This window comes from Podarcis tiliguerta, assembly GCF_965153285.1.
Source record: "Podarcis tiliguerta genome assembly, chromosome: 17".
NCBI classification, from domain to species: Eukaryota; Metazoa; Chordata; class Lepidosauria; order Squamata; family Lacertidae; genus Podarcis; species Podarcis tiliguerta.
The window spans coordinates 36,874,215-36,901,061 of record NC_139550.1 but is presented as its reverse complement, the minus strand read 5'-3'; the positions used below and the strand labels follow the sequence as shown (position 1 = coordinate 36,901,061).

The window sequence follows — 26,847 nt, the reverse complement described above, 5'->3', positions numbered from 1 at the left end:
TCAGGTCCGCCCATCTGCAGGGTGGGATTCAGATAGTGACCCACCTTGTCAGGGTGGTGGTAGCTGATGAAGATGATGATGAAGAAGACTGAGCTGATTAGCGCCCCTCCCCCATATATATACAGTATATGCATGTATGTTTGTATCTAGCACTTGTCACTCAGACGCTTTAGGAAACTTGCTTTTTAAAAGCACAAAACGGCCACCTGCCTGGTCTTTCTCCGCCTTCTCTCCCCAGCTCCCCACCCCCCCCCGCGGAGGGGCAGGCCCAGAGGCAGCTCAGCCTCCTCCCCGCCAGCCTCACGTGGTGGAGCAGAAGCAGCTGGTGCGGTCGGGAAGGGGGCGGGCCACGCAGGCGCAAGGGGCATCCCGGAGCCTGGATGGAGCTCACAGGGGCTGGGGGGGCCATGAGCGGCAAGAAAGGTAAAGCGGGGGCGCGCGGCTGCCCTTCAAGTCTTGGGGGCGCGTGCATGGGGGCTGCAGATAAATCCTGGGTGGGGGAGGCAGTTGCATGGGGAGAAAAGAGGGGGCGGCGGCGGCAGGTGCAGAGGCGGCGGCGGCAGGGGGGCTTTCCTCTTGCACGGTCGGTCCCTGCTGCTGCTGCTGCCATTTGCAAGCTCGCCCAGGAAACTTTTGCAGGCGGAGCGCTGATTCTCCTCGCTCGCATCCCTCAGGCCCGGGGAGCGGCCGCGGCAAAAAGAAGAAGCATAAGAAGGAGAAGGCGCCTCCGGCTCCGCAGGCAGAGAGCGAGACCCCCACGGGGTGAGTGGGGCGCCGAGCGCATCTGTCCTCGGGGGGAGGGCGGCGGCGGCAGGAGCGACCCTGCCCCGTCGGGGATGCGTGTGCGAGGGAATGCGGGCGAGAGGTCCTGCTTCTGGAAACTGCAGCTCTCGGATGTTGGGGAGGGGGGGGATCCTCCCCGTTTAGAGGAAGCCGGCATGACTGAGAAGGGGGGGACGGGACAGGTTTGCGGAACAGGTGCTGGGGAAGCCGCAAGGGGAGTGCGGGGCTGGCTGCGGCTTCTCAGGGCAGATTCACACGTGCATGCTCAGAATCGTGGCTTGAGTGGACGGGCCAACACGGGTATCAATGCCTAGAGCGCCCCGCTTTTCGGGGGAGCCCGTGCAGGCTCTCCGCTGCAAGAACGCCAGTGGCATCTGTGCACGTGTAAGCGACTTTTAGTGTTTGGAGGGTGGAAATTTCAGGAAATCGGTCAGTTTCATAACGCGCCTTTGTCTCTGGAAGATTGCATAGTTTGCATGTGTGAATGTCCATCACAGGTATGACGCTATATATAATCTTAAATGTAATTAAGTGGAGGCAGTTTGACTGCAAGTAATTCGGGTGTTGAGAAGACCAAATCATGGTTATGATTTCCATTTCTCTGGCAAGGGGAGAAAAAGTTGATAAAGCTTCTGCTACAACTTAAAACATGTGAGCGCTTCTGCATTGCTTCATTGACATGTAAAGCAGTCAGGAGAGCTGGTGGAGAAAGTAATTCAGCTTTCTGATGACGATGAAGGCTCAACCCCCAGTCTTCAAGGCAAACCCTGAGTAGGAGGGGCTGTGTTTGCTCACTTTAGGACCTTCACCTCTTCAACAACGATTTTATTGTGAGCTTCCGGGAGTAAGGAGCTTCTGTTTTTGCTCGTTGTTGTTGCCTAGACAAAAGCTGTGCCGTGATAAGTGTGTTAGGCTTTTAAGAGGCCTCAGTTCATGAACGTGGATTGGGTGCCTTGTGGCAGACTAGTAAGTCCAGATGACTCAAACAAGTGAACCAGTCTAGATCCCTCAATATGTCGTTGGGCTTCTGCTTCCATCATCTCTTACCACTGGTTGGGGCTGATATGGGAGTTGCGAGTCCAACAACATCTGGAGGGCACCAGGAGAGGGAAGGCTCCCCTGAGATAAGGTAATTCCTGCCACCATCCGAAATTATTATTATTATTACTATTATTTTATGTATATCCTGCCTTTTTCCCAAACCGGGACGCAAGGTGACTTACGGATAAAATAGAAACAGGTAAAAAACATGGGGGAAACTTACTAAACATTAATAAAAGTAAAACAATTTATAAAACATATTTATTAAAAATGTAGATAATTACAATAAAAACATCACAGTGGTTCCCAAAAGCCTTCACCTGGCAATGCAAGGACAACAAGGAGGGGGCCAGTCTAGCTTCTCTAGGGAGGGAATTCCCAAGTCTGAGAGCAGCCACCACTGAGAAGGCCCTCTCCCGTGTCCCCACCAAGTGTGCCTGTGAAATTGAGTTTATTGTCTTCCCTTTTTAAGGGGAGTGCCAAAAGTGTTACTGCTAAAGGAGTAGTGCTGGTGCTGATGCCTTCTTAAAGGAATGAGGCTATCCATGGGTGTTGGAGATGGTGTTGTAGGTTACTGGGTACAGTATCTTTTTCTTGGTGCCTTTGGAGAAGGTTGCCTCTGAATCTGAGTCAGATGGCACAAAGAGGGAAAAATAGGTTGTTTGGTTCTGTGGGGAACATGCTGAACCCACAGCCTAGATCATGGGTAGGCAAACTAAGGCTCCGGGGGCCAGATCCGGCCCAATCGCCTTCTAAATCCAGCCCAGGAATCAGCGTGTTTTTACATGAGTAGAATGTGTGCTTTTATTTAAAATGCATCTCTGGGTTATTTGTGGGGCATAGGAATTCATTCATTTTTTCTCCTAAAATGTAGTCCGGCCCCCCACAAGGTCTGAGGGACAGTGGACTGGCCCCCTGCTGGAAAAGTGTGCAGACCCCAGGCCTAGATCATCTTGCTGTGCTGATTTAGATTGCAGATGGGGATTACATGATTAAATAAATTTTTAAAAAATATCCACATAGGAAACTAGCAAGCTGCGGCAAAACTATGCTAAAACTCTCCTCCCTTTATAGGGAGTTTTTAGTTTCTTTTCCACGGGAGAGCACCCAGCCTTGAGAGAGAGCACCTGCCACGGTTTGGTCTGGACCTGGGGCCTCCTGGTGAGCTAGGCCCACGCCATGCAGGGCTGGCCGCTTCCCCTGGCCGGTCTCATCCCGCTCCCCTCGCCCAGATTCCATTCCCATCCTGGGCGGCAGCTGCCGGGGGCCATGGGGCTATTTTTAACCCCCCGCCCGCCTCTGGTGTCTCTGTGCACATTTGGGCTCTGGCGGGGAGGAGGGTTCTGAGCTCACAAGGTATTAATTCCTCTTTTACTAAGGAGGGGAGCATGTGGACAGATAAGGTGCCCAGCTGCCGGCATGCTTTGCTGAGGCAGTCTTCTGTCTCCATCCCAGGGCCCGTCACTCCAGCCTGGCATTCACGCCAGAACCGGCAGCTCCTGCCCAGATCTGGGAGCTGTGCTCTGAGGAGTTTCTTCTCCCTGGGGAAGGCTTCAGGAACAGAGCAGGTCTTCTCCCCTTGCCCTCCCCCCAAATACACACCTTCCTTTGACAAGAACTGGAAGATCAGCAGAGAAAAGGGTGCCAGCTAATTTCATTTTATGCTTGGCCACGAATCGCTTCCCTGTGTATCTCTGGAGATGGGGGAAACGATGCAAGAGGGACTAGGAGGCAGTAGGTATGTCTAAAATTGTTGTGAAAGGAGGGTAGTGGTTTTATTTTATTGTGCCATTGATGTGCGTGGCGTTTTAGAAAACGATATAAACCTAAAAGAGAGGTCCCTGCCCTGAGGGGGTTTCTCTCTGAATTTTGACAGAGGGGGAGATGGGAGGTTTAAGAATATGAGCAAATAAAAGTTACAGTTCCTTAAACTTTCTGTGGGGGGGGGGGTGAGAATTAATGCCCATGTGGTTCGTCCTCTCCAGAGGTGACTCTCGGGTTGGAAGCAGGCAAAGGATAAACAGCTGCTTACAGAAGCAGGATAAACATGAATTAAAAAGTAAATGACATAATTGGGAATTGAGATGCTCCTGACAAGTCTCTCTTTCTCCCCCCCGCCCCCCGGCCAACTCTTCCAGGCCACTGAGTCCCTCCTGCTCAGATGACGCTCCGAGCACCCCTCCAGTACCCCCCTTGCCTTTCCCTGCTGTGATCGGAGGAGGGCAGCTGGGATCTGATGATGAGGAACAAGAGGACCCCCGAGATTACTGCCGAGGTATTTGGGCAATGTGGGGAGTGGGGCAGGCTATTCTTCCACCAAGCTGGGACAGATTAGGGGCTTTCTGTTTGGAATTGTAAGTGAGGTGGGTAGTACCAGATGCTGAGAGCAGATAAACAAAGGAAGACGGCATTGTCTTCATACCCTCTGCTTGTTGAGCTTCTAAAGTTGCTCTTGTTTCCAGCAAGACACCCCAGAGAGCTAGACCCTTGGTCTGGTCCAGCAGAGCACTCTTCTATGCCCCTAAAGAATAACAACAAAACTGTTCAATGTCTTTAGAAATTGCCCACATGCAGTACTAGAACATGGGTGAGAAACCTGTGGGCCTTCCAATGCTGTTGAACTACAGTTCCCACAATCCCTGACCTTTGGCCAGGTTGGCTGAGGCTGATGGGATCTGTAGTCCTCCAAATGCTGTTGGGCCAGAAGTAACCCACCCCAGCGCTCGGTGCACCACGGTCCAGGGTGGCAATTGTGCTGGGCCAGGACGTTCTCTGTGACTCTGGCAACTGGTATAACTAACCTATCTTCCCCTTGTTGCCTTGCTAGGTGGGTATTACCCGGTAAAGATTGGGGACCTGTTCAACGGGCGCTACCATGTGGTGCGGAAACTCGGCTGGGGGCACTTTTCGACTGTCTGGCTTTGTTGGGACATTCAGTGAGTACGGCAGGGTGGGGAGGCTTCATTTCTGTCCCCTACCAGAGAATTAAGGAGTGAAGGCTAGTACGATGGACTTCACTTTTCTGAAAAACGGAAAAATCAAAGGCAGCGTTTTCTAACTGGCCAGATTATGGAGCAACAAAGGGAGGCTATGTGAAGCGAGAAATAAGGGAGGAAGAATTAAGGGAAATGGAAATACTCAGGAAGTGATTTTTATACCATATACAGTTGTACCTCTGGATGCGAATGGGATCCGTTCCGGAGCCCCGTTCGCATTCTGAAGCAAACGCAACCCACGTCTGCGCATGCGCTGGTTGCGATTCGCCACTTTCACACATGCGCGTGACGTCATTTTGAGCGTCTGCGCAAGTGGCGAAACCCGGAAGTAGCGCGCTCTGCTATTTCTGGGTCGCCGTGGAGCGTAACTTGAAAACGCTCAACCTGAAGCACATTCAGCCCGAGGTATGACTGTACTGTAGATTCCTAGCAAGGAGAAGAAAAAGAGAGGAATGTGCTGAGGGCTTATATGGTCATGATTGTTCTGCTGCTCTTGAGGGCTAGAAGCTTGCTTAAATTTAAACTTGTTGTCATCGTAGTTATTAGTTTGCACAAAAGCCCATTTGAGCCTTTGGAACCACACATTGTGACCATTTCACCCAGTCTAGGTCCTTAGCAGGAGGACTGATAAGGTTGGAAATGCAAATCCAGAGGTTATTCACAGGATTGCAGCTTTTTACCTGTAATTAGGTATTCCAAAGTAGCCAACGTCTTCAGTAAGAGGCAATGGGGTGGGGGCAGAAACTCAGCCTTTCTTACCAGGCTGCTGATTGTTAAGTAAAAAATAATTGATGGGCATAAAGGGATTGCCTAATCTGTGTTCACAGATCCTGGGAAGACCCATGAGGATGGGGAGGGGGGGTTCCTGAGTGTGTGTGGGACAAGGAGAAGGGTGGGCATGGTAGTCAAGGGTCTTAATAGCAGAGGAACTGCTGTTTCCTACTGCGTAAATCGTTAAGTATTCCCACTTTGCTTTTATGAATTTGTTATTATTTTGTAATCACTACTATGTCCTTAACTTGTTTTATCTGAGAAGTCTTGATGCTCCTGTGGAGATTACAAAGTGGGGGGGGGGGCAAAATTTAAAACAAAAAGTGGAAAGGGGGAGCCAGGACTAACCAGTCCTTTTCTTCTCTGTCTCCCCCCTCCCCCCGAAAGGCGGAAGCGTTTTGTGGCCCTCAAAGTGGTGAAGAGCGCTGTGCACTATACAGAGACAGCCGTGGATGAGATAAAGCTGCTGAAATGTGTGAGTTGTCCTCCTTGCCCCTCCCTTTCCCCAGTTCTGGGGGCCCTGTAGAAGGAGTAGTGATTAAATAAAAGGAGAGGAAGTTTGTGAGATTTTGGCATACTTGGAACCCCTTCTGCTTGGGAGCCCTGAGCCATAAACTACCGGTGCTCATGTGTATGGCACTCTTTATTATTTTATCTGATCCCTTGGACAGCCTAGGCTTTGAGTAGATGAAGCACCCCTACCCTGGATCCATTTGCTCTGTTTACTATCTAGATCCCACCCTTTGCTGTCAGACACAGTGTCTTCTGTTCCCTTAGCCAATCTAATCTATTTCTCTCCATATGACCTGGACTACAACTTCCATCAGCCCCAGCAAACACTGGGTGCTGGTAAGGACTCATGAGAATTGCAGTCCAATAGGTCTGGAGGGCATCCCGGATTGGGAAACAGTGTTCAAAGCTCCCATTGTTTTAGACATATTTTGCGACAGGGAATTTCATTAGCACAAGCAGTTTCTGAGCTCTGGGCGCAGTACTGCACCTAAGATTTCAGATTAAAACTGCAGAGTGGAAGGAAAGGAGGAGCTTTTTCTGCCTCCAAACTTCCAGCTACTCTCTGAAGACTGGAGAAGAGACCCTCCTAAGAATATTAGGGGGGATGGGCAGGGGAAGGACTAGACCATGTGAAAAAGGAACGTAATATTTTAGTTGCAGTTCATTCATTTTCATCTTTGTGTTCTTGTTCTAAAAAAAGCGTGCCTAGACATTTCGTTGTTGCGTCCATAACTTAGGTTTAAGGTGCCATTTAGCACCTAGCCTTCATATCTCAGTTTCTAACACTGTTAAGAAAGGCTGCCTTAGAGCAACGTGAAAAGCACGAGTCTACAGGAGAGCCGACTCTCAGCTACCCGGAGCAGAGAGTTTGGTTTGCTACTCTGACATTTGAAGTAGATTCCCAATAAACATTCCTTCTTCCCCATCCCACACAAAGACACTATTTCCCTATTCTAAACACTGTTTCTTTGTGGAATATTGTTTGGAAATAATAATGGATTTGACAATTTGGTTCAACTTCTGATGCCCAGCTATAGGGGAGCCCTTGCCATGGGCATAGCCAAGGGGGACAGCTCCCCCCGCCCCCGATCAAGTAATGAATAGAAATATTTAATTAACTGACCAATCGTGTCATTTCTGCCCCCCTAAAAAAAGTCCTGGCCCCCCTAACAAAAATCCTGGCTATACCCATGGCCCCTGACATCAGAAATACAGTGGAAGTGTACCCAAGTTGGGGTTTTTTTCAGCTGTGACATCTATGATTTAAAACAGCCTCCCAAGAATGGTTTGCCTGGCTCTATCATTGCTCACTTGTGGATAGGCAAACAAAGGCAGTTTTATTCCAGGGAGCTTTTGGAGACTTATCACTCTTTATGCTGGTTCTGCCTTTAGGGTTTTTAAAGTCCTTTTTGGACTGCTTTGTGGTTTTACTTATTCCCCCCCCCCCCTTTTCTATAATGTTTTTATTTAGATTGTAAATCTCTTTGAGTGGATCAGGTGGGATATACAGTGGTACCTCGTCAGGTTACATACGCTTCAGGTTACAGACTCCACTAACCCAGAAATAGTGCTTTAAGTTAAGAACTTTGCTTCAGCATGAGAACAAAAATCGTGTTCCGGCGGCATGGCAGCAGCAGGAGGCCCCATTAGCTAAAGTGGTGATTCAGGTTAAGAACAGTTTCAGGTTAAGTACGGACCTCCGGAACGAATTAAGTACTTAACCCGAGGTACCACTGTAAACCCTGAGAATTATTTTTTTTTAAGTATGATTGGGATTGTACAACTTCATAGTGCAATGAGGGATTGGACTTCCTCACATTAATAAAAGCTTGCTACGCTTTGAGTACCAGCAGAGATTCTATTGTAACCTACCCATTCTTCACACGGGGCCTTTTTTATTTCTAGGGAGTATTTAAGCATGCCATACTTCACCTCCAGCCACATAGGCCCCACACATCTTCCTTCAAGGTGGGTGGTGGGATTTCAATTAGGAGGATCTGGTTGGATCAGAAGCCTGGTCAGTATCAAGGTTTCTTGGAAGGACCCACCTGCTAGAGTGTCCTGCTAACAAGTTATTTACCACAGATGCGACATCTCTACATTTTTAAATCTCCAGGTTGGCAACTGGGGAGGGTGGGCCGTTTTGACCCAAGGGCTTCTGTTGATGACTCTGATCTAGGATGTGTCATTCCCCCCCCCCCTTTTTTTACTCTCCAGGTGCGAGACTCTGATCCCTGTGACCCCAAGCGTGAGAACATTGTCCAATTGATTGATGACTTCAAGATCTCAGGGATCAATGGTGTCCGTATCCTTCCACAAGCAGGCCCAGAAAACCATAGGTGCTCCTGTTCAGATTGTTAGGAGCCACTATTGACTTCCAAAAGTATGGTTTCTGAAGGTATCTCTTGGGTGAACATCTTGGTCAAGACAAAGCTTTCTCTGCTACTTCTTAGACCAGAATGGTGTGGTTGTTTTGTTGGGGAAACATTCAAAGAGCAGTACCAAATTCTTCACACAGATAAAAAGTTAGCATATTCAGCAGAAAGTTGACCTTGCAACCTGGTTTTGTATGCTCAGGAATGTTTTTTCTGCAGGGGAGCGTTCAGTCCTGCATTCTGCCTCCTGCTATATGACATGATACAGTCCAGAGACAGTTGAAGCAAGCAATGAACTTTCTGTTTGGATCAGGCCTATGAGGATGGACATAAACAGTTGCAGTCTGCTTCAGATGATTGTTTTATTGTTGAACAGAGGCACAACTGTTGTTAGGCTGCACCCCCCAGGTCATGTCACTGTCGGAAAAGAATCATACATTGGCCTGAGATGAATTGCAATTTATTTTTGCTGGGAATATGTTTTTCTTCCTCCCATGATGGGTGTTTGAAATGTCGCATTTACTGTAGCTGTGCAGCGTCGAAGGAATATATTGGCTAGTAGTTGTGACACTTCTGATGATGACCAGAACCTTCTCCAGTGTGCAGACACACACACACACACACACACACACACACACACTCACTCACTGACTTTTTGGTAGCTTAAAAATAAAAATTGGTGACTGTGCTCATTGCTATTCCATTTTTCGTAGGAGTTCTCATGTAGCCTCTTAAAAAATAAATGGTAAGTAGGTGAGGACATGGGAAAAGCCAGCAAGGCTACCTGTCCTCCACAATTCCCTGCCACGTTTAATGAATAGTTCTGTTTCTGTGATCTGGCTGTGTTCTCCCACAAATCTCAGCTGGCATGGTCAGTTGTCAAGGATGGTGGGAGTTTCAGTCCACAACATCTACCTTATTTAATTAGACACAAAGCAGAAAGCATGCAGTCATTCCCTGCAGATAATGCTACTCCTGCTATTGAATGAGATGTTCCGGAAAGGAATCCCAGTTTTGTGGTCATGTGGAAAGTTGCATGGTTTTCACACAGTGGCCAGTTGTCAATAGGTGAATGTCTCAAAACATCTGTATTCAGTGTTCTCCTCCTCACTGAACACTGGCACAGTTTCTCTTCCATATCTGATTTTAAGACATTAAAAACACCACATTAGTAATATGGGGAAAATGAGGGTGGTCATAGTGTTCTGATACATCGCTCAGACCTAGGGAAATCATTTTAGCTTACTGTGTCTCCTTGACTCGACCTCTGCCCAGATGTCTGCATGGTCCTTGAGGTTTTAGGACACCAACTATTGAAATGGATCATCAAGTCCAACTACCAGGGACTTCCTATACCCTGCGTCAAGAGCATCCTACGCCAGGTAAAGAGTGGATTTATTTTAAATCCAGTTGGGATCTGTTTGTAATATCAGGATCATTTCAACCCTTCTTTATTTAGGCTGCTCAGATTTAGGTTACTTGTATTATATTCAAAATCACTGGGAGGTTGAATCAAAAAAGCCACACAACTTGGGCAGAAATGAAGGTGTCTGTATGTTGGGGATGGGGGTATCATATGGTTGAGTTCTTTCTGGAGTATAGTTTTAAACCACCAGTGGGATATTGCATGTTGTATTGCTTTCCATGAAAGAAAAGAAAATTCCAGTCTCCACATATGGAAAGCTAGACCAGTGTTCCCCAAACTTGGGTCTCCAGCTGTTTTTGAACTATAATTCCCATCATCCCTGACAGCTGGTTCTGCTAGTTAGGGATGATGGGAGTTGTAGTCCACAAACAGCTGGAAACCTCGGTTTGGGAAGCACTGAGCTGGACCATTGTGGTGAAGGCTAGACTAAAAACATCCATCTTGATGGAAGGGGATTCAGGTGAACAGAGGAGCATGAGTCTATTTGTTGAAGAGAGGCTGGGGCCTAAGGCAGTCATGCCCAAATCTAGTCCTATCTAGGGGCTGATATTGCACACACATCCTTCTGCTCTTGAAGAGGGTTCTGTATCTTGAGCACATGCACACGGTCCATGGTAGTTAACAAAGTTCCAGGCTCTGAGGTTCCCAGTATAAGCTCTGCAGTTCCTGATACCACAACCTCTGTACTCGGAAACCCTTGAATTCTCCCATTTGATCATGCATCTCCCTTCCCAGGTATTGCAGGGCCTCGACTACCTCCACACGAAGTGCAAAATAATCCACACAGACATAAAGCCAGAGAACATCCTGCTGTGTGTAGATGAGAGTTACGTGCGCCGCCTGGCAGCTGAGGCCACTGTCTGGCAGCAAGCTGGGGGCCCGCCCCCCTCTGGCTCCGCAGGTAAATAGTCACATCCTCCCCATGTTCTTTTAATCTTTATAGTGGCACATCTTATTTAGAAGGAAGAGGATAATCCCCGGCTCCATTCTCCTGTCTACGCTAAGACAGGCAAGACCAGGGGTTGGCAAGTGGAAAAGTTGGAGACTTAAGCAAGAAGTCAAGGAAGCATCTCTTTCCAGTTGACTTAATAACTAATTTTAGTGTAGTAGTGCCTGTGTTTACATTTACTGAACTGTGACTAAATTTTGAATACCCAAGACACCTCTACATAGTTCCACCCTTATTACAGACATCATGATTATTGTCGGTCTATTGCGATGTTTAGCTGGTGATATATCGCAGTGTTGACAACCAAGTACTGCCCAACCCTACAAGACATATGGGTGAAGTTTGATTGCAGGAATCAGAGGAGTAGGGAGAGAGACAATAATACAAGTATAGCGATGCTAAATAAATCAAATTGTGCAGGGAATCATTGGCAAAGCATAAAACAGGAAAAACTTTGACTGAATTGTGGAGTGGGATAGAGGAGAGTCAACTGGGAAGATGTGTAGAAAAATTGAAGCTACAATGGTTCATGAAAGGCTAGGCCCCTAGTTGGCAACTATTTACTGTTTATTTACTACTTTAATACGGAGATTGCAGGCATACCCACAGAGTTGCTTCCAATGTTAATCCTACTCAAGAGTAGATCCACTGAAAATAATGGACCTAACTGAAGCATAGCTCTGTTAATATAACTGAGTTGGATATAACCTGCACTCTCCCTTTGCAACTGAATTGTCAGAAAGTTGCACCGCTCTTGCCATCACTTTTCCCACCCAGACTCTTGCCTCTCTGACTCAGCAGATGGAGGACCCGGCTGGTGCAGTTGCTGATCTCCAGACAGCAGCCTTAAACATAGTGCAGGAAGAGTGTGTGTGTGCACGCACATAATTGAGTAGAGCAGCTGTCCCCAGTCTCCCTACTTGTCACAGAAGGCCACGGCTGTGTGTCACTCCAGTCCATGGATAAGGAACCTGTGACCCTCCAGATAATGTTGGACACCAGCTCCCATCAACCGCGGTCGGCACGGCTAATGGTTAGGGGTGGAGGTTTAGAGAGCAGCGCTAATGAGTATCTGCACAGGAACTCGAGATTGTGCTAAGGATCTCCAGAAGTGGTGACTGCACATTCAAGGCCAAGCAGGGTAGACTTGTAGGATGATTGATGGGAGGAAAGGAAAGAGCAAGAATCACAACGTCACTCTGTGGGCCATGGACTACCAGCCATGACCTAGAATGTCAGTTCATCTTCACTAGGGAGCTTGGCTGCCTCCCACATCCTCTCCCCTATATTTATCTTCACAGCATTACTGATTGTTGTTTGTTTGCCTTAGACTTCCTGGCTATTGGATTCTGGGAATCATTTCTGTCTCTTTCTCTCCCTCTTTTCTCTCCTCACTCCATCTGTGCACCTCTTCCCTCAGTCAGCTCTGCACCCCAGGAGAGCCTGGTAAGTCTCCTCTTGGTGCCACTACCCCTTTCAAAGGTGGTGGAAAAACTAAGTTTAGAATTGGTAATGATTATTGTTGCTGTATTCTGTGGCCTTGTGTGGATGGATGGGCCTCCCCCTGCCCCCTGTTTTGCAATTCACATACAAGGTTCTCATAGTCACACCTGTATTTACTGACAGTCCAGGCTTAACAAGTCCCAGCCACAGACAATTTTTCATGTGCCAAAGATGTCTGCAGCCTTTACTGGATACAAAAACCAAGTGCAGAGAGAGGCGAGAGCTTCACAGCCTTGTGTGGGTTGTACTTTGTTCTGTGTGGCACACAGTTAATTTAACTGTGGCGCTCGCTGCCCTGCAGTGTGAAAATGCACCTGTGCATTGGCCTAAGCCTCTCTTTGTGAGGGCTCACAGCTCAGCAGAAAAGCACATGCTATGCAGAAGTCAGTCCCTGGCATCTCCCATTAGATGGAATGTTTAGCAGATGATGGAAAAGGTCCAGGGAGCTGCTGCCAAGCGGAAAAGCTGATGCTGAGCTAGAAGGACAAAATAGTCCGACCTGCTCTAAGGCAGTTCCCTGTGTTCCAGTCATTGTGCCTGCCTGGTTCCAGTTGTGTCACTTCAAAGAAGGGCAAAAGTGTTCGTGGGAAACAACGTACACAAATAAGGCAGAGACAGCATTGCAAATTCATTTTTCATTTTCATGTAGCACACACATTTGATAGATAGACAGATTATCCCAGAAAAGTGTACCAGATTTGATTCCCTCATTTCTGAAATGTCCCCCATGTTGGGACTGGCTCTTGCCCACTTTTCCAAGATTGCACTTCAACTTGTAAAGCCATCTGGTGATTTCCAAAGACTCTGCACTCTCTTCTGTGGACACTCTTTGCTTACCTGCGCTGCCTGTCACACTTCTTTGGGTTTTTCTCTTTGGCCTTTATGTAGCAAATCCCAAGCAGGGACAATGCACTCTCGATTCTGCCTGTGCCAGTAAGGGGGACAAGAAGACATGCAAGTGTGAACACAAAAAAGGAGAGAGTTTTGGACCAGGGAAACCACATCTTACAGCTAGCCTTAGAGAAATCAAGCAAGCCAGTTCTTTTTTGATAGTCCACCAGAAGCCAGCCAAGAGAAAATGCAACCAGCCTGACCACTTGCTTTCTTACCAGACACAAAGCTGCTACAAGATAGAAGTTCTTTGGTTAATGCCTTGTGTATTTTGACTTGTTCCCTCCTTGCATTTTCTGTACAGAAGAGTCCATATCCCAAGTGCCATGATGCCAGTATGTTGTAACGTGACTTCTAGGTGCACATGTGAAGGGGATAGAATATTATTATTCATTTTATTATTAAATTTGTATACCACTCTTCATCCAAAGACCTCAGGGGAGTTCACAGCATAAAAATAAAACATTAAATACATAATAAAAACAAGAACAAAACAAACACTTTTAAAAGGAGTGTGATGGTAATCAGCCAATACAGGTTTATGGGTTTGCATGTAGATAAATATCTTTCCTTAAAATCGCATAATTCCTGACTCGGTTCTTGCTGTTGCTGCTGTCCCATTGTTATTCCTGCTGTTCTGTTGTGTTAGTGCTGGATAGGGCATTGGTTGTTGCTCAGCTTTGCTGGAAAGACAAAGGGTCATAATTCATATGCTCATCCCATAGCATTTAGTTGTTTATTTTGCCCACCCATCTGCCTGCTTTATTTTTCCACCTTAAAAACACCAGTTTGCATATATCATCACACACACAGAGAGAGAGAGATTTGCATCCCTTTTTGCTTGTGGAAGTGCAAGATGGTGTCCTCTCGCACACCCATTATGGTTTCTTTGTTTTCTCATTCCCAGTTGCACGCCCTTCATGCCTTGTGTGTGTCCTCTGGAGCTCATGCTTCTGTCACCGAGCACACCCTTGTTTCTGTACGTCATTTATTTGTTCCTGCACCTGCTTTTGCTTTAACCCAGCCAGGCCTAACCCAAGACATTTTACTACAGGGGTGGCTAAGCCTTTTGGGGCAGAAGTCCAGAGTGGCCCATGGCCACCCTCTGAGGGCTGCATGGTAAAATGGGCACGGCCAGATCATTACTTTCCTTCCAAAGTAAGGCTGCTCCTTTATTCTCACAGATTCATTCCACTGGTAGTTTATTTTCTTCCATTTATTTTTTAACTGATAATGTGTTCCATCCAATGTCGGGCAGTTCCATTCCTTAATCTCTCCAAACTCACTGTTCATTTTAAAAAAACACACACCCTTATTTATTTCCCCTTATTATTCCTTCAGAGTCCCTCTTTTCCCTCCCAGATGCATCTCATTTGCAATTAATAGGTGGTGCTGACTTTCTTTCATTTCTGTTGTTCCTATTCACTTCACTTCTGTTCACTTCCGGCTGTATTACAGTATTTCTCCCATTTTGATTTCCCACATGGAGAGATCATTAGTCATTGGCTGCTGTAGTCATCACAGTGGGATAAACATTGCAATCAGCCATGCGCAGAAGGAAAGAGAATTGCTTGTTAATGGGTAGGGCTGTTAATGGTGCTCCTGGAAGCAGTGAGGTGCCTTAGGGAAGCCCAGTTGCAAATACCCAAGTAAAGTTAAGGTTTTTAGAGGCTGGGTGGCCATCTGTTATGGGTGCTTTAGTTGAGATTCCTGCAGTGCAGGGGGTTGGACTAGATGACCCTCAGGGTCCCTCCCAACACTATAATTGATTGTGGGGGTGTGTTGGGATTTAAGAGCTACAATGCCTGCAAGCCACCCAGAATATCACACACACACCCACCCCCCGATGCTTTGCAGGATCACAGCAGATGTTGGGCCCCAATATTTGAATTGTGCACAATCTTCTTGACACCCCTAAATATATTATCAGTGAGGGACCACCCTCTTCTGCAGTTGGTCTGGCCCAGCTTCTTTATAGGCCCAGCCCTTGCAGGCCTCAGCCCCTCCTCATTTTGACCCTTCCCGTACATTTGGCTTGTGCCTTTACACAAGTCCTTGTTTCCTTGTAGGACTAGTGTTCAGTGAGCTGTTTGAGCCGTACCCCTGAGGTGGGTGCTCACTTGAGTAAAATGTTCCTGCATAAATAAATAACTGCACATAGAAAACTTAATGATTTTTTGGGGAAGGGCCTTGTCCATCTTGCCTTCTTCCTCAATATGCTAGTTTTTGTGTGGCAGAAATTATTTTGTTTGGGGTAGCATTTCAGTTAGGAGAATCCCCATTTGTAACCAGAAACAGGCTGACAACTAGGCCTCACTTGCTCTTGCATCTGCTCTTACAGATCTGTAATGCCTTTTTTCTTCTTCTTGCTACATCTTTCTCCTCATTCATCCTTTGCCCGCCCCCATTTGTTTGCACACAACAACTCTCTTGCAAGCTGTGTGTTTTGCTGTGAAATTGCTCCCCGCTGTTTTGGGGTTCTGGCACTGCCCACTGACACTTTGAGTTGCTTCCTGGTGATTCCCTTGGTTTGCTCCTTCTCCTTCTCCCCTTCTCTACCCCAAACCTCAGGGCCTGCCATGGGGCTCCTTTGCATGCTCCCCCCCAACCCCCGCTCACTTTCCCATGCAGCCCTGGAATTGTAAGTAACAGGGCTGTGACATGGGGTCATCTCATCTCCCAGAATGGGAAGCTTTCGAAGAACAAGCGGAAGAAACTGAAGAGGAAGCAGAAACGACAAAGTCAGCTCCTGGCAGAACGGCTCCGGGACCTTCAGCAGCTGGAGGAACTGGCGACCCTGGCAGCAGGAGATGCCAGCGAGCCCACAGCAGATCCAGGTGAGGTTGGGAGAGGGAAGTCAGCGCTGCTGTTGGGTGCAGCTGGTTCTCTTGTGTGGTCAGGTCTGGAGGCTTGACAACCCCCCCCCCCCCCAATCTTTGCATACTTACTCTCACAGCCTTTTGTGCAGCTTAAAATATTTGAGCTTGTGCTCCTTCACTGCCTCCCCTACACTTGTACGCTAGCATTTACATTGCCTGTTGTTTGTTCCTGGCATTTACATGGGTCCATTTCACGTGCCATCAGAATAAACTATAGTTAACGTTTTATTGTGAATGTACCTGTCTAGGCACGGAGGAAATGAAGGCCCCTGGCTTAGCGTTCTGTCTGAACCAGGGATCTTACTCTAAGCAACCCATGACTAGTAAGCTAGGAACAAAGATTGGTTTATCATGGTGGTTTGTTTGGAGCAAAACAAATGACAACTCAGACCCTGGTTGAAATGTAATGTTAAGCCCAGGGGTGATGGTTTGTTTCTCCCCAATGCTAGTAAGAAGCAGCAAAGTGGACCCAGTTGCCTTGCAGTAAATAGGTTTATTTTTGAACATTTTACATCCTGACTCTTGAAATGGGATGTAGTCACCTTCTGATTCTTACCTTTTTGGTGCCCTTTCACCCATGTCTCTCCCTTCAGAAACATATAATGCAACTCTCTTTCTCCTTTTCAATCAGTGCTGTTCGCAGCACACTTTCTTATGATACCACGAAACCCTGACCCTCTTCTTTCTTCTTCTGTAGACCTGCCTGGCGGAGCCCCCATCATGGTCTCCACAGCTGGGGGGACAGAGCCCTCAGGGGGCTCTCTCGCTTGCAGCCCCCAGAGTCTGACATCGTCTTCTGGTTTCTACACACACAATGCCTATGACAGCTGCAACGGGCACTCTCCACCTGGCACAGCCAGCCGCCATTTCAGCCCTGACTCAGCAACCTCCGGCTTCTCAGGGTCCCTCTTCTCTGGCTCAGCCATGTCAGGTGTCTCTAACCAGCGGGAGCGTGGAGGGCTTCTCTCCCCCAGCAGTGAGTATCTCTCATGAGTTTACAGGGGCAAGATGACAAAGGAGCCATGTAGGCCCAAACGCCCAAAAGCTGTCTCTCCCTTTGGCCAGCTTTCTCTCAAGTTGTGATAGCAGAGGCAAACCATTCTTCTTAATTAAAATTGGAGGCATCCTTCAGTCTTACCACTCCAAAAAATTAATTTTAAGGAGAATCTGCTGTGTTTCTGTATTAGTCACTGTTGCGTATCCTCCTTCTGAGCTCAGGTCATTCTGGCTGCAGGAGTTGCTGGAAGGAGGTGTATTTGTGTAGGGTGTACTCCTTAGCTTTTTCTTCTCCTGAAAATATCCTGCAAGCCGGTGAAAGTTTAGGATCAGAGTTTCCTTCTAGATAGGCTACCTTCTTATGTTGACGAGCCCCATCTGCCGCTCACTTCCCTCTTCAGCACGTGCAGAAACTGCCTTATTGACTGCTGGACCCACTCTTGGTCTCGTCCGCTCAATCTGCCGGAGCCTGGCTTTGCATGCAGGGGAAGTTCCTAACTCACCAGGGGTTGGAGACCGATCGACTACCCTCACCTGGTTTAGCTGGCCAGTCGAGTGGTTAAATTTGAATAGCACAACTGTTAGGCTAAACCAATTGCTTACTACCCCTTCAGCATCTGGGGATGCCCCATAAAATTGGCCTTTGAAGGACTGTTTTGTTTGTTTTTCACCTGATTCCCTGCCCTGGTCTGCCTCTGCAGCTTTTGGTACCTCTGAATTCCTGGTGAACCCCTTGGAACCTCAAAATGCAGACAAAATCAGAGTGAAGATAGCAGATCTGGGAAATGCCTGCTGGGTGGTGAGTTATTAGAGTGCATGTTGCTCACACCTCCTGAAGGGAGCTGATCTGGTGGGGCTGTCTGTCGCATGGGGAGTGGAATGTGGTGCCTGCACAGAAGAGACTGGGAGCATGTGGGCTGTTCGGGGACTTGAAGCTATGGGCATCCTGTATTTCCCACGTAATGTGTATTTCTGCATTTACACTCTACACAGTTTTTGCTTCAATTTTTAATTATTGTGCTGTGGAAATTTAAAAGAGAAGAGCACCCCCCCCCCCACACACACATTTCTTTTCTTCAATTGAAAAGATTCTGAGCATCTCAAGCTTCAGTGGGAAGGCAGCAAACATATTGATGTGTTTATAATTTCAACACGTCCATCTTTTAAGGTTCTTAAATAAATTAAATGAGGGCTCCATATAGGGAGTAAATTGATTGGTATCTTGGGGAAAGCTGCCAAGGAGGAAAAAATACATGGGATTTAGTAAGGAGTGGCGATGGTGGCAGTGGTCTGCCTTTTGGAAGGTACATGTGGGGTACAACTAGGGCTCTGCTTTTGGTGAGCAGCGCATATATGCTCTGGCTTAGGAAATGGTTGTCATGATGGGAGACACACACTGGATTGGCCCACAGGGCAGCTGTTGAAGGAAGCATGGGGTGTGGGTTCTATGTGTGCACATATGCGCAAGAGAGCATGTCCGTACATACATAGGTATGTCACAGGGATGTTCCTCACACTCTCAATTTCCTCAGCACAAACATTTCACGGAGGACATTCAGACTCGCCAATACCGGGCACTGGAGGTGCTAATTGGTGCCATCTACAGCACTCCTGCTGATATCTGGAGCACAGCATGCATGGTAGGTTCACGGGGCTCCTTCTGCTTCTTGTGCCATATTCTGGTGGTGGTGGTGGTGGCAGAGCTCGATGTCGTTTGGGGTTTTCAACTAAAAAACAGGTCCACAAATGTGGTCACCATCTCGCCATTGGTTAAGCATATTCTTTTATTCTGGCAAGTCCAAACCTGGAGATGGGCAATGTGGGGTCTTGCAGACCATGCACTGAATCGCAAAGGCACTTGACTGTCAGTCACAATGTTCATATGGAACTTCCAGCTTCAGAGGCAGCATGCCTCAGATTAATACTTGTGGCCAGGGAGCTAAATCAGGAGGGAGCTGTTGCAGTCATGCCCTTCTTATGGGTTCCTCGGAGGTATCTGAAGGGCTGCTGCAGGAGACAGGATGCCGAACTCAATGGGTCTTTGGTGTGATCCAGCAAGGCTCCTCTCAAGCTCTTCTGCTGAAAAGCAGCAAGGTCCTTCCCTGAGGCTTTCTGGGTTCAGACCAAACTAAGCCTCCTGGTTTGGCTATGCAAGGCTTTGTTTTGTCAGAATTGAGTATACACTTCCAGAGTTAACGCTAAATAAATGGTAAATTGAGCCACCATAGCCACGAGAGGGCCATGAAAATTATGTCCCAGGCTTTTTAGACTCATCTACCCGTGTACTATCTGAAACAAAAGGGGCGTATTGGTTGCCAGATGTGAAATATTTTGGCATTATTTTCAGCTCTCCTACCCTTCTAAAAATCAGGCCTTCCCTTTTGTCAGTGTAGTGACTGCTATTTGTCAAGATGCCTCACGCTTCCTTTGCAGGCTTTGCTTGTGTGGCTGTGTGCCAGGATGAGCTGAACGTTAGGTGGTTAATGAGATATAAATATACTTCCTTTCTTGCCAACTCTATTTACAGTCTAATAGCCGCACATTTAAAATCCTAACACAAAACAAGTACTTGAACCAAACACACTCTTTAGAAACTTTATGCTTCCGACCTTTGCCCTTCCTGTGCTTTGCCATTTTATGCTTCTTTTGAAATCAGCCTGCCTGGGCAAAGGAAGCGTGGCTTTTGGCAGGGACCCGGCTCCACCCATCAGCTGTGGGGCTCCTGAGAGGAACCCATTTGGCATTACATTTAAGAGGCGCTGAATACAAGCCCCACTGGAACAATTGGAAGTGCACTTTAAGCCTCCTGACTGTCCCTTTGCAGCTGCATCTTTATCGGGCCCCCCAACCTGATGTCGTATAGCACACTGAGTGTGGGCAGGGGGACGTGGCTTGGGGAAAAGTCTGGCTTGCCCGTCTCACAGATCGTCCACACTGAGGCTTCTTTAAAATGGCTCCTTGTGATGTTTTTGTCATGCAATTAAGTCATTCCCATGCAATTGCTTTCAATGAAGTTTCCTCCAAAGCTGGTGCGATTGCCGGAAAAGAAAAAGTTTAAGCTGCTTGGGATACACAGACATATACACATATATAATATGTATAATCCACAATTTCTTTGCACCAACGTCTTAATATCAGCACGCGGTAAAAGCTGATAACACGGATTCTACATGCCTCTGTGTGACGAATAAGCCAGCCCTGCAAGACCCTCACACTCTAGGAATGGCTCCTTCTCTGTTCTGCCTGCCTGAGTTTGATACATGATAGAACAAATATTCAGATGTCAGTCATTGGTTCTGCCAAGTTTTCATGGCAGGGTGTGTGTGTGTGCGTGTGCTCATGCGCATGCGCAGCAGATGATTCCCTTTGCTTCTTAGAGCAGTGAGTATGCCAGCTCAAAAACCTCCTCGAGAGGGTCAGGCAATACCACATGAGCATTTCAGGCCTTGGGCTTAGCCTTCCTTGCTGGCCTGACTGGCTTCCATGTACCGTATTTTTCGCCCTATAGGACGCACTTTTTCCCCTCCAAAAATGAAGGGGAAATGTGTGTGCGTCCTATGGGGCGAATACAGGCTTTCGCTGAAGCCTGCGCAACCCTCCGGAGCCCGGCGCGAAGTTGCGCCGGGCTCCAGAGGGTTGCGCAGAGCTGCCTGCATTCCGAAGCCTTGGGTGCGCTGAAGAGCGTGCGGGCTTCACACAGCTGTCCGCAAGCCTGGGGAGACCAGCGCGGCTCCCTAGGCTTGCGGATAGCAGGCTGTTCTGGGGGCTGGGGTCGGGGGAAGCTCAGGCTTCCCCCGCGCCAGCCCCGTGCCTGGGGGGGAAATAATTTTTTTTCTTTATTCCCCCCCCCCCCAAAAAAAACCCCAAGGTGCGTCCTATAGGGCGGTGCGTCCTATGGGGAAAATACGGTAGTTCCCACCTTTGGCCAGAGGTTGGCACTGGCATGCAGAACCACCTAGGTCCTGATGTTTAGCTGATCTGAAAAGTCACAACGGGCCATGGGGAAGAGGAGAGATTTCTTAACTGAGAGCCAGCCCACCCATGAAGCATCTGCCTTAGGTGGCAAAGGTGCAGGAGGCAGCACTCCGCCTGCCCCACTGCTTCCATCGCCACCAGAACACCACCCTCAACAGGTTTCGACGAGAGGGAGGTGTTCCAGTGCACAGCATTGCCACTCGTCTTCCCCCCTCTGGGGTAGCGAACTCAAGCAGCAAGGGCTTGTGGAACACTGCGTGTGGGTCTGGCAGAGGGCAGCCCATTCATGTGGTGAAATGGGACGGGCCACCCCTGCCTTAACTGCATAACCTAATGATTCTCTTTCTTTGACAGGCATTTGAGCTGGCTACTGGCGATTACCTCTTTGAACCACACTCGGGCGAGGACTATACCAGGGATGAAGGTAAAGAGCTCTCACTGGTTGAGGATGCTGTGTATCAGGCCTGCCTAGCTGGCTGGGCTTAAATCTCTCTGTGCTCTAATCTGGAGGCATTGTTGATGCCAGAATTTCACAAGAGGCCTGCTGGAACTCTGGAGGGGGGAGAGACTGGGACACGCAGACCCTGATGTTCCCTCCTGTTTTCCTTTTCAGATCATATTGCTCACATTGTTGAGTTACTAGGCGATATCCCTCCGCACTTTGCTCTTTCCGGGCGCTATTCGCGCGAGTACTTCAACAGGAGAGGTAAGTTAGGGAATGTAGCCGCTCTGGGTTGAGAGGATGTTGTTCCAAGCGGATGCTTCCACAACACATCCGTATCATGCTCAAAGGCTGTCAGGAGGAATTGTGAGGGGTGGGGAGAGCATGTGTGTAAGAGAAGTTGACAACAGGAAACTGAAGGAACTGTGTGACCGTGACCACGGGAAGGAAAGAAGCCGTTCAGGCAGCTGAGATTTTGGCCAGGAGAAAACCAGGTTTGTGGTGAAACCTAAGGCTGGGAACGTGTCAACATTTCTGGGGGGTCATTAATAGGTTCTGCCTACCCTGCCTGTGGTAAATGTCATGAAGGTCACAGCCTTTGTTGTCTGGGGTGTCCAGAATCAGGCTACCTGCATGCACAAGCAGCCTCTTCCGCAAGTGGCTGTTCGTTTAAGTGCAGCCCACATTCTCCGTTCCAAGTAATGTGGAATAACTTTTGTTCATTTGGGCTTGCCCAACTTCTCAGTGGGATGTACTCTGCACTTTCAGTCTGTCTGTCACCCACACCTGCCACCTCTGGCAGCCACTTCACCTCGTCTTCTTTAGCTAGACAAGGTTCACAGGTTTCACGTGGGCACCTACAAACTGCCATGAACAGCTAGTCTTTTGTCCTTTTTCATTAGGGTACAAGAGTGTTTGCTGCATTGCAGAACTCTGTGGTCCCTCAACCTTTGTCATCAGTACTAAGAGTATCTGGGTAGTGATTTGGGACTGTTGTTGTTTCTGCATGCCTTTTTTGCTGTGTCCACCTGTCTGTTCTTTTTCTCTCTTTGCCCAATTGCTGCTCATTCAATGAATCTGGCCACTGATGATGTTGACGACCTTTAGATGGAGGAGAGGTCTATCAGTGGTAGCTAAATGGAGCCTCAGAGTACAAGATGCTGAGTCAATAGGGCTGCTACCTTCATGCCCTGCTTTGGGGCACCTTTTTAAGCTGCTGTGGGAAAATGAATGAGCACTACATCGGAGGAAGCTCCTACAAGTTTAGCCAGCTTCTACTAATTACATACCTTTCCTGCTCCACAGAGAGAAACAGCATGAAGGCCCACAAAGGATACAGGATCTAGAAGTTTATTGCACACTCTGTTTATTGCATAATAAATGGCTGTTTTGATCATATTAATGCTTTCACTTCTGGGAGGCTGGGCCTCCCCCCAAGAGATGCAGCGTGGGTGTGCTGTGGGTGTGTGGCAGCAGGGTGGGATTAATAGCATAACTGCCACCACTCTGGGCAATCTTCCCCACACCAAGCACCTCTATGACAATATATGAAGAGGTAAAATGGGATGATTGGGGCTTATGCAGGATGGTCCCAGGGCCACATTGCATGTTCTTTTCCGAACAGGTGTATGTTTTCCATGTAGTCTGCCTGACTTTGGAACAGGTGGCTGACCAGGACTGGGATTGTACGCTGCGATCTCAGGAGCATTGAAGCTGAATGTGGCTTTGGGCATCATGTTCCACTTCCTGAGGTGAAAATTTCTGGCCTTTGTACTGTGACAACACAGCTTTAGAGTGTGTGAGCAACGCCTGTTGAATATGATGCCCACTGTTCAATAACTCTTTGTCTATCCCCATGACTAGCCGGGCCCAGAATTAATTTCACAAAATAAGAGATAAACCAGGCACGAGTTTGGTTTTCCTTGGTGCAGAATTTTCACTTCATTTTACTTTCCTCCAGCGCAAAGTACACACAGCCCTAGATAGTGCCTCTCCACCAACCTTGCCCTTTTTGTCTTCCTTCCTTCCCCAGGGGAACTGCGCCACATTAAGAATCTCAAGCACTGGGGCCTCTACGAGGTCCTGGTGGAGAAATATGAGTGGCCCCTGGAGCAAGCAGCCCAGTTCACGGACTTCCTCTTGCCCATGATGGAGTACATCCCAGAAGAGCGCACTACAGCCTCCCAGTGCCTGGAGCATCCGTGGCTCAACTCTTAAGGCCAGGCAGAAGTCCAGACGGACTGGTTGCTTGAAGGAAGCAGTCTTCTCGCCTGCACAAGATTTCCCTGGCTCGGACCTGGTCCCATCACTGGCGTTGACGGGCAGGGGGGAAGGCTGTCTCCCCCAGCTCCTCCCCCTAAGTGGACTGCATTGCAGGACTGGCGGCAAGAGGCTTTTCTCTCTGGCTGATCACAGTGGGGAAGGGGGAACTGTAAAGCAGGACTGGAACTCAGGAGCCAGGTTCACTCTGTGGTCATTTCTGAAGCACAGCCAGAAGATTCCCACAATCCCTTGCTGACTCTTTTCCTAGAAGTTGCCTTCTTGGGAGGTCTCCATGGCCACCATCTCCATGTAACCTTGACTGATGCGGTTTGACTTTTAAGAATTCATTGTGGTACTTCCTTGCCAGTTTCTCCCCCTGCCCTCTGCTCCCCATCGTTTCTAACTGGTGGGCAAAGAGAGTAGCTGTGAAGCTCCCAGCATGTGTGGGTTTGAGAGAGGCTCAGTATGTCAGCAGAGTGTGAATGATGAAAAGGAAGAAGTGCCTGGATGTTCTAGCAAGAAAGCTGGGAAGGGCAGCTCTTTGTGTGGTGGCAGAGAGACGCGGCAGGTCCTGGCTGGTGCCCCTACCCTGTCCAAATTTCCATGCCAATGAATTGCAGGAAAAGTGACAGTGAATGTGTGCAAAGTGACATGACCGTGGCCTGGAGGTCCAGCCGTGGCACTGTTTGGAGGGAATGAGAGAAGGTAGCTGATGCAGGAAGCAGTAGAAATGTATAGGCCGTGGAGGTGAAAGAATTCATTTTTCTGGCTTGGCTGTCAGCACCTGATGTCTCTGCACTTCACAGGCATTTGCAGGCAGGTTTCTGCCAGCAACTTTGTGGTTAAGAGTTGAATAAATGGGCCCCTCCTCTACCCCAAGTCCTTTGTGAGTCCTTTCCCCTGCTGCCTAGGCATGGGTCATGGCCCTTAACATGCTTTACTTTAGCCAGGAGTTGCTCACAAATTTGGTATTCTAAGAATCTCAGAAGTTTTTTAAACAAACAAGTTTCTAACCCTTGTCATTGCTAAGGAAAGATTTTTGCAAAGGGAAGGTCTCTAAGGGCAGCTTTCAATAGCTGGGATTTTTTTGTATGTTGTGAAGTCTCTTCTCCCCCATTTCTAATTGTCTTTTAGTCCTATTTTGCCTCAGTTTCCTTTTTCACTCCAGTTTGAGGTGAATGGGAATCATACTGAATTGCACCCACTACCCTAGCTGGTGGGAGAAAGCAAGCTAGGGGTGTGTGTGTGTGTCTTTACCCACCAACTACTCCCCACAATGTGTATTTTGGAATGGCTGGCATTGTTGCTCTCTCAAACTGCTACAACAGCTCCTGCTCTCTCCCCTCCCCCCCCCCCAACGTTCCTGGACACTTTTGCTACCTGTGGTCAGTTTTCATTATTATAAGGCAGAGTGTAGCTGCTCCAAAAAGCTTGACATTGTTCCAAGCTACTTTTGTGCCTTTAGGAAGAAGCTTATCTACTGTTCGTGATGAAAGATTGAATGGTGTGGGAGTGCCCCAGTAGCATTTTCCCCAAAACATTTTGGGTTCAGAAAAGGAGGAACCACAACCAGAGGAAAGACACAGAACAGGAGGAGGAAAAAGAGGTGTGGAGCTCGGCTTAAACCCAAAGTCCCAAGTTCTGATGCCTGTCCCATGGCTATAGCGCTGGAACCCAGAGTTGTGGTTGGCTCTTGCATACTGCAGCCTCATACTATAAACAGGGAGGTGGTGTTGGGGAAGCCTCCTAGGTATGGCAGACAACTGGTCACAGTGCTGCCCAAGACTGGTGTCTTTAAACCAAAGTTGTGGTGCAAGAGAACTGGGCATAGGGAGAGGGCAGCAATACTGTTGCCTTGCACTGCAGTCTCTGGAACAAGAAACCCTGCCCTTGCATTAGGGTGTTGCCCATGTTGGGGAGTGTGTGTGTGTTTGTGTGTGCGTGTTTTGAAGGCCCTTCTACTGTTCCAGGGATTTGAGTTCAAGACTTTTCATTAAAATGTTTGCAATAGCCTCTGCCTCCTCCTCCTCCTTTCTAAGGACAAAGTTGGATTTAGGAAGACCGCACTGGACGAGACCCTCTTGAGGATCAGGTTCTCAACTCCTGTGAGGGGAAAGGGGTTAGAGTTACTCCCTCTAAGGAAAGTTGTTCTTCTACTTCCCTTCTGGGATTGATATCTTGGGTGTGCAGTGCTATGGAGGGAGGGTGGTGGTAAAAGTTCACACTGCCACAGAATGGAATGGAAGTTCAGAACGCAACTCACCTTGAGAAATATCAGCCCCGTGTTGTAAAAGAAAAAGCAAACTTAGAAGGTCCCCAATACACCAGGGATGGGGAGCCTCTCCCAGCCCAGGGCCACACACACTTCCGAGGGCTGGGCTGGAAGCAGCGCAAGGAGTCAGAGGCAAAGTTGACAGAGCAACCGACGTGACTCTTACCTTAGGTGGACTGTCGCCTACTGCACCTGTGTGAAGCCAGAAGTTTCTACATACACACCTCTACAGCCAGACACATGAGCAGTTCCAGGGACCCATTCCAGCTGGGCAAAAGCACTCAAGGACAGAGAGCAGGTCCGGTATGGGATGCAGCCTGGTGGAGAGTTCTGGAGGACTAGAGTGCCACATCCAGCCTGTGGGCCTGAAATTTACCACACCTAAGACAGCTCAGCAAGGTCTGCATGAACCTAACCATTTACCAGGAAGCTGCTTTCTGTATAGACCTCTCCTGCTGCCCTGGAGTGCATCTTTCTAGTCCCTGACTGTAAAGATGGGGTTTTAAGTCTAGGCAGTGCTTGATTGGGGGCAAAGCATTAGTGGGCTGCAGCTCTTTAGTGCTCCCCACTGCTAGCAGCAGCAGAAGTCATGCTGCTTGCAGAATTTAGCTTTTATATCACCATTCTCTTTGACATTCACCAAGTCCATTGAAAATTAAGTGTGTCTTTCTGTACTGTGTTGGAACAAAGGGATGTGCAGCTGTAGCCACAAGAAAACCTGCTTCTTTAAAAACCGACACAATCTTAGATTCCAGTCCGCAGGTGTCATGGTG

At 48.2% G+C, this 26,847-nt stretch overlaps 1 protein-coding gene across 4 annotated transcripts; it reads left to right on the top strand.

Moving 5' to 3' along the window:
• The first annotated feature begins 276 nt into the window (after positions 1–276).
• Positions 277–25,812, top strand: SRPK3 (SRSF protein kinase 3). Of its 4 annotated transcripts, XM_083419982.1 has the most exons (17): positions 313–423; positions 675–762; positions 3,963–4,099; positions 4,652–4,760; positions 5,979–6,066; positions 8,322–8,409; positions 9,755–9,861; positions 10,641–10,806; positions 12,275–12,300; positions 14,156–14,227; positions 15,932–16,085; positions 16,825–17,103; positions 17,825–17,922; positions 18,656–18,763; positions 21,453–21,522; positions 21,712–21,804; positions 23,573–25,812. In XM_083419982.1, the coding sequence occupies exons 1-17, from the start codon at positions 381–383 to the stop codon at positions 23,755–23,757; spliced, it is 1,911 nt and encodes a 636-aa protein (XP_083276108.1). In that variant the 5' UTR covers positions 313–380; the 3' UTR covers positions 23,758–25,812. The 4 variants fall into 4 exon arrangements, with proteins under 4 accessions (XP_083276110.1, XP_083276108.1, XP_083276111.1 ...); XM_083419984.1 differs by lacking the exon at positions 14,156–14,227 and having other exon boundaries at positions 277–423; XM_083419983.1 differs by lacking the exons at positions 313–423; positions 675–762 and adding an exon at positions 3,245–3,562.
• Positions 25,813–26,847: the final 1,035 nt, after the last annotated feature.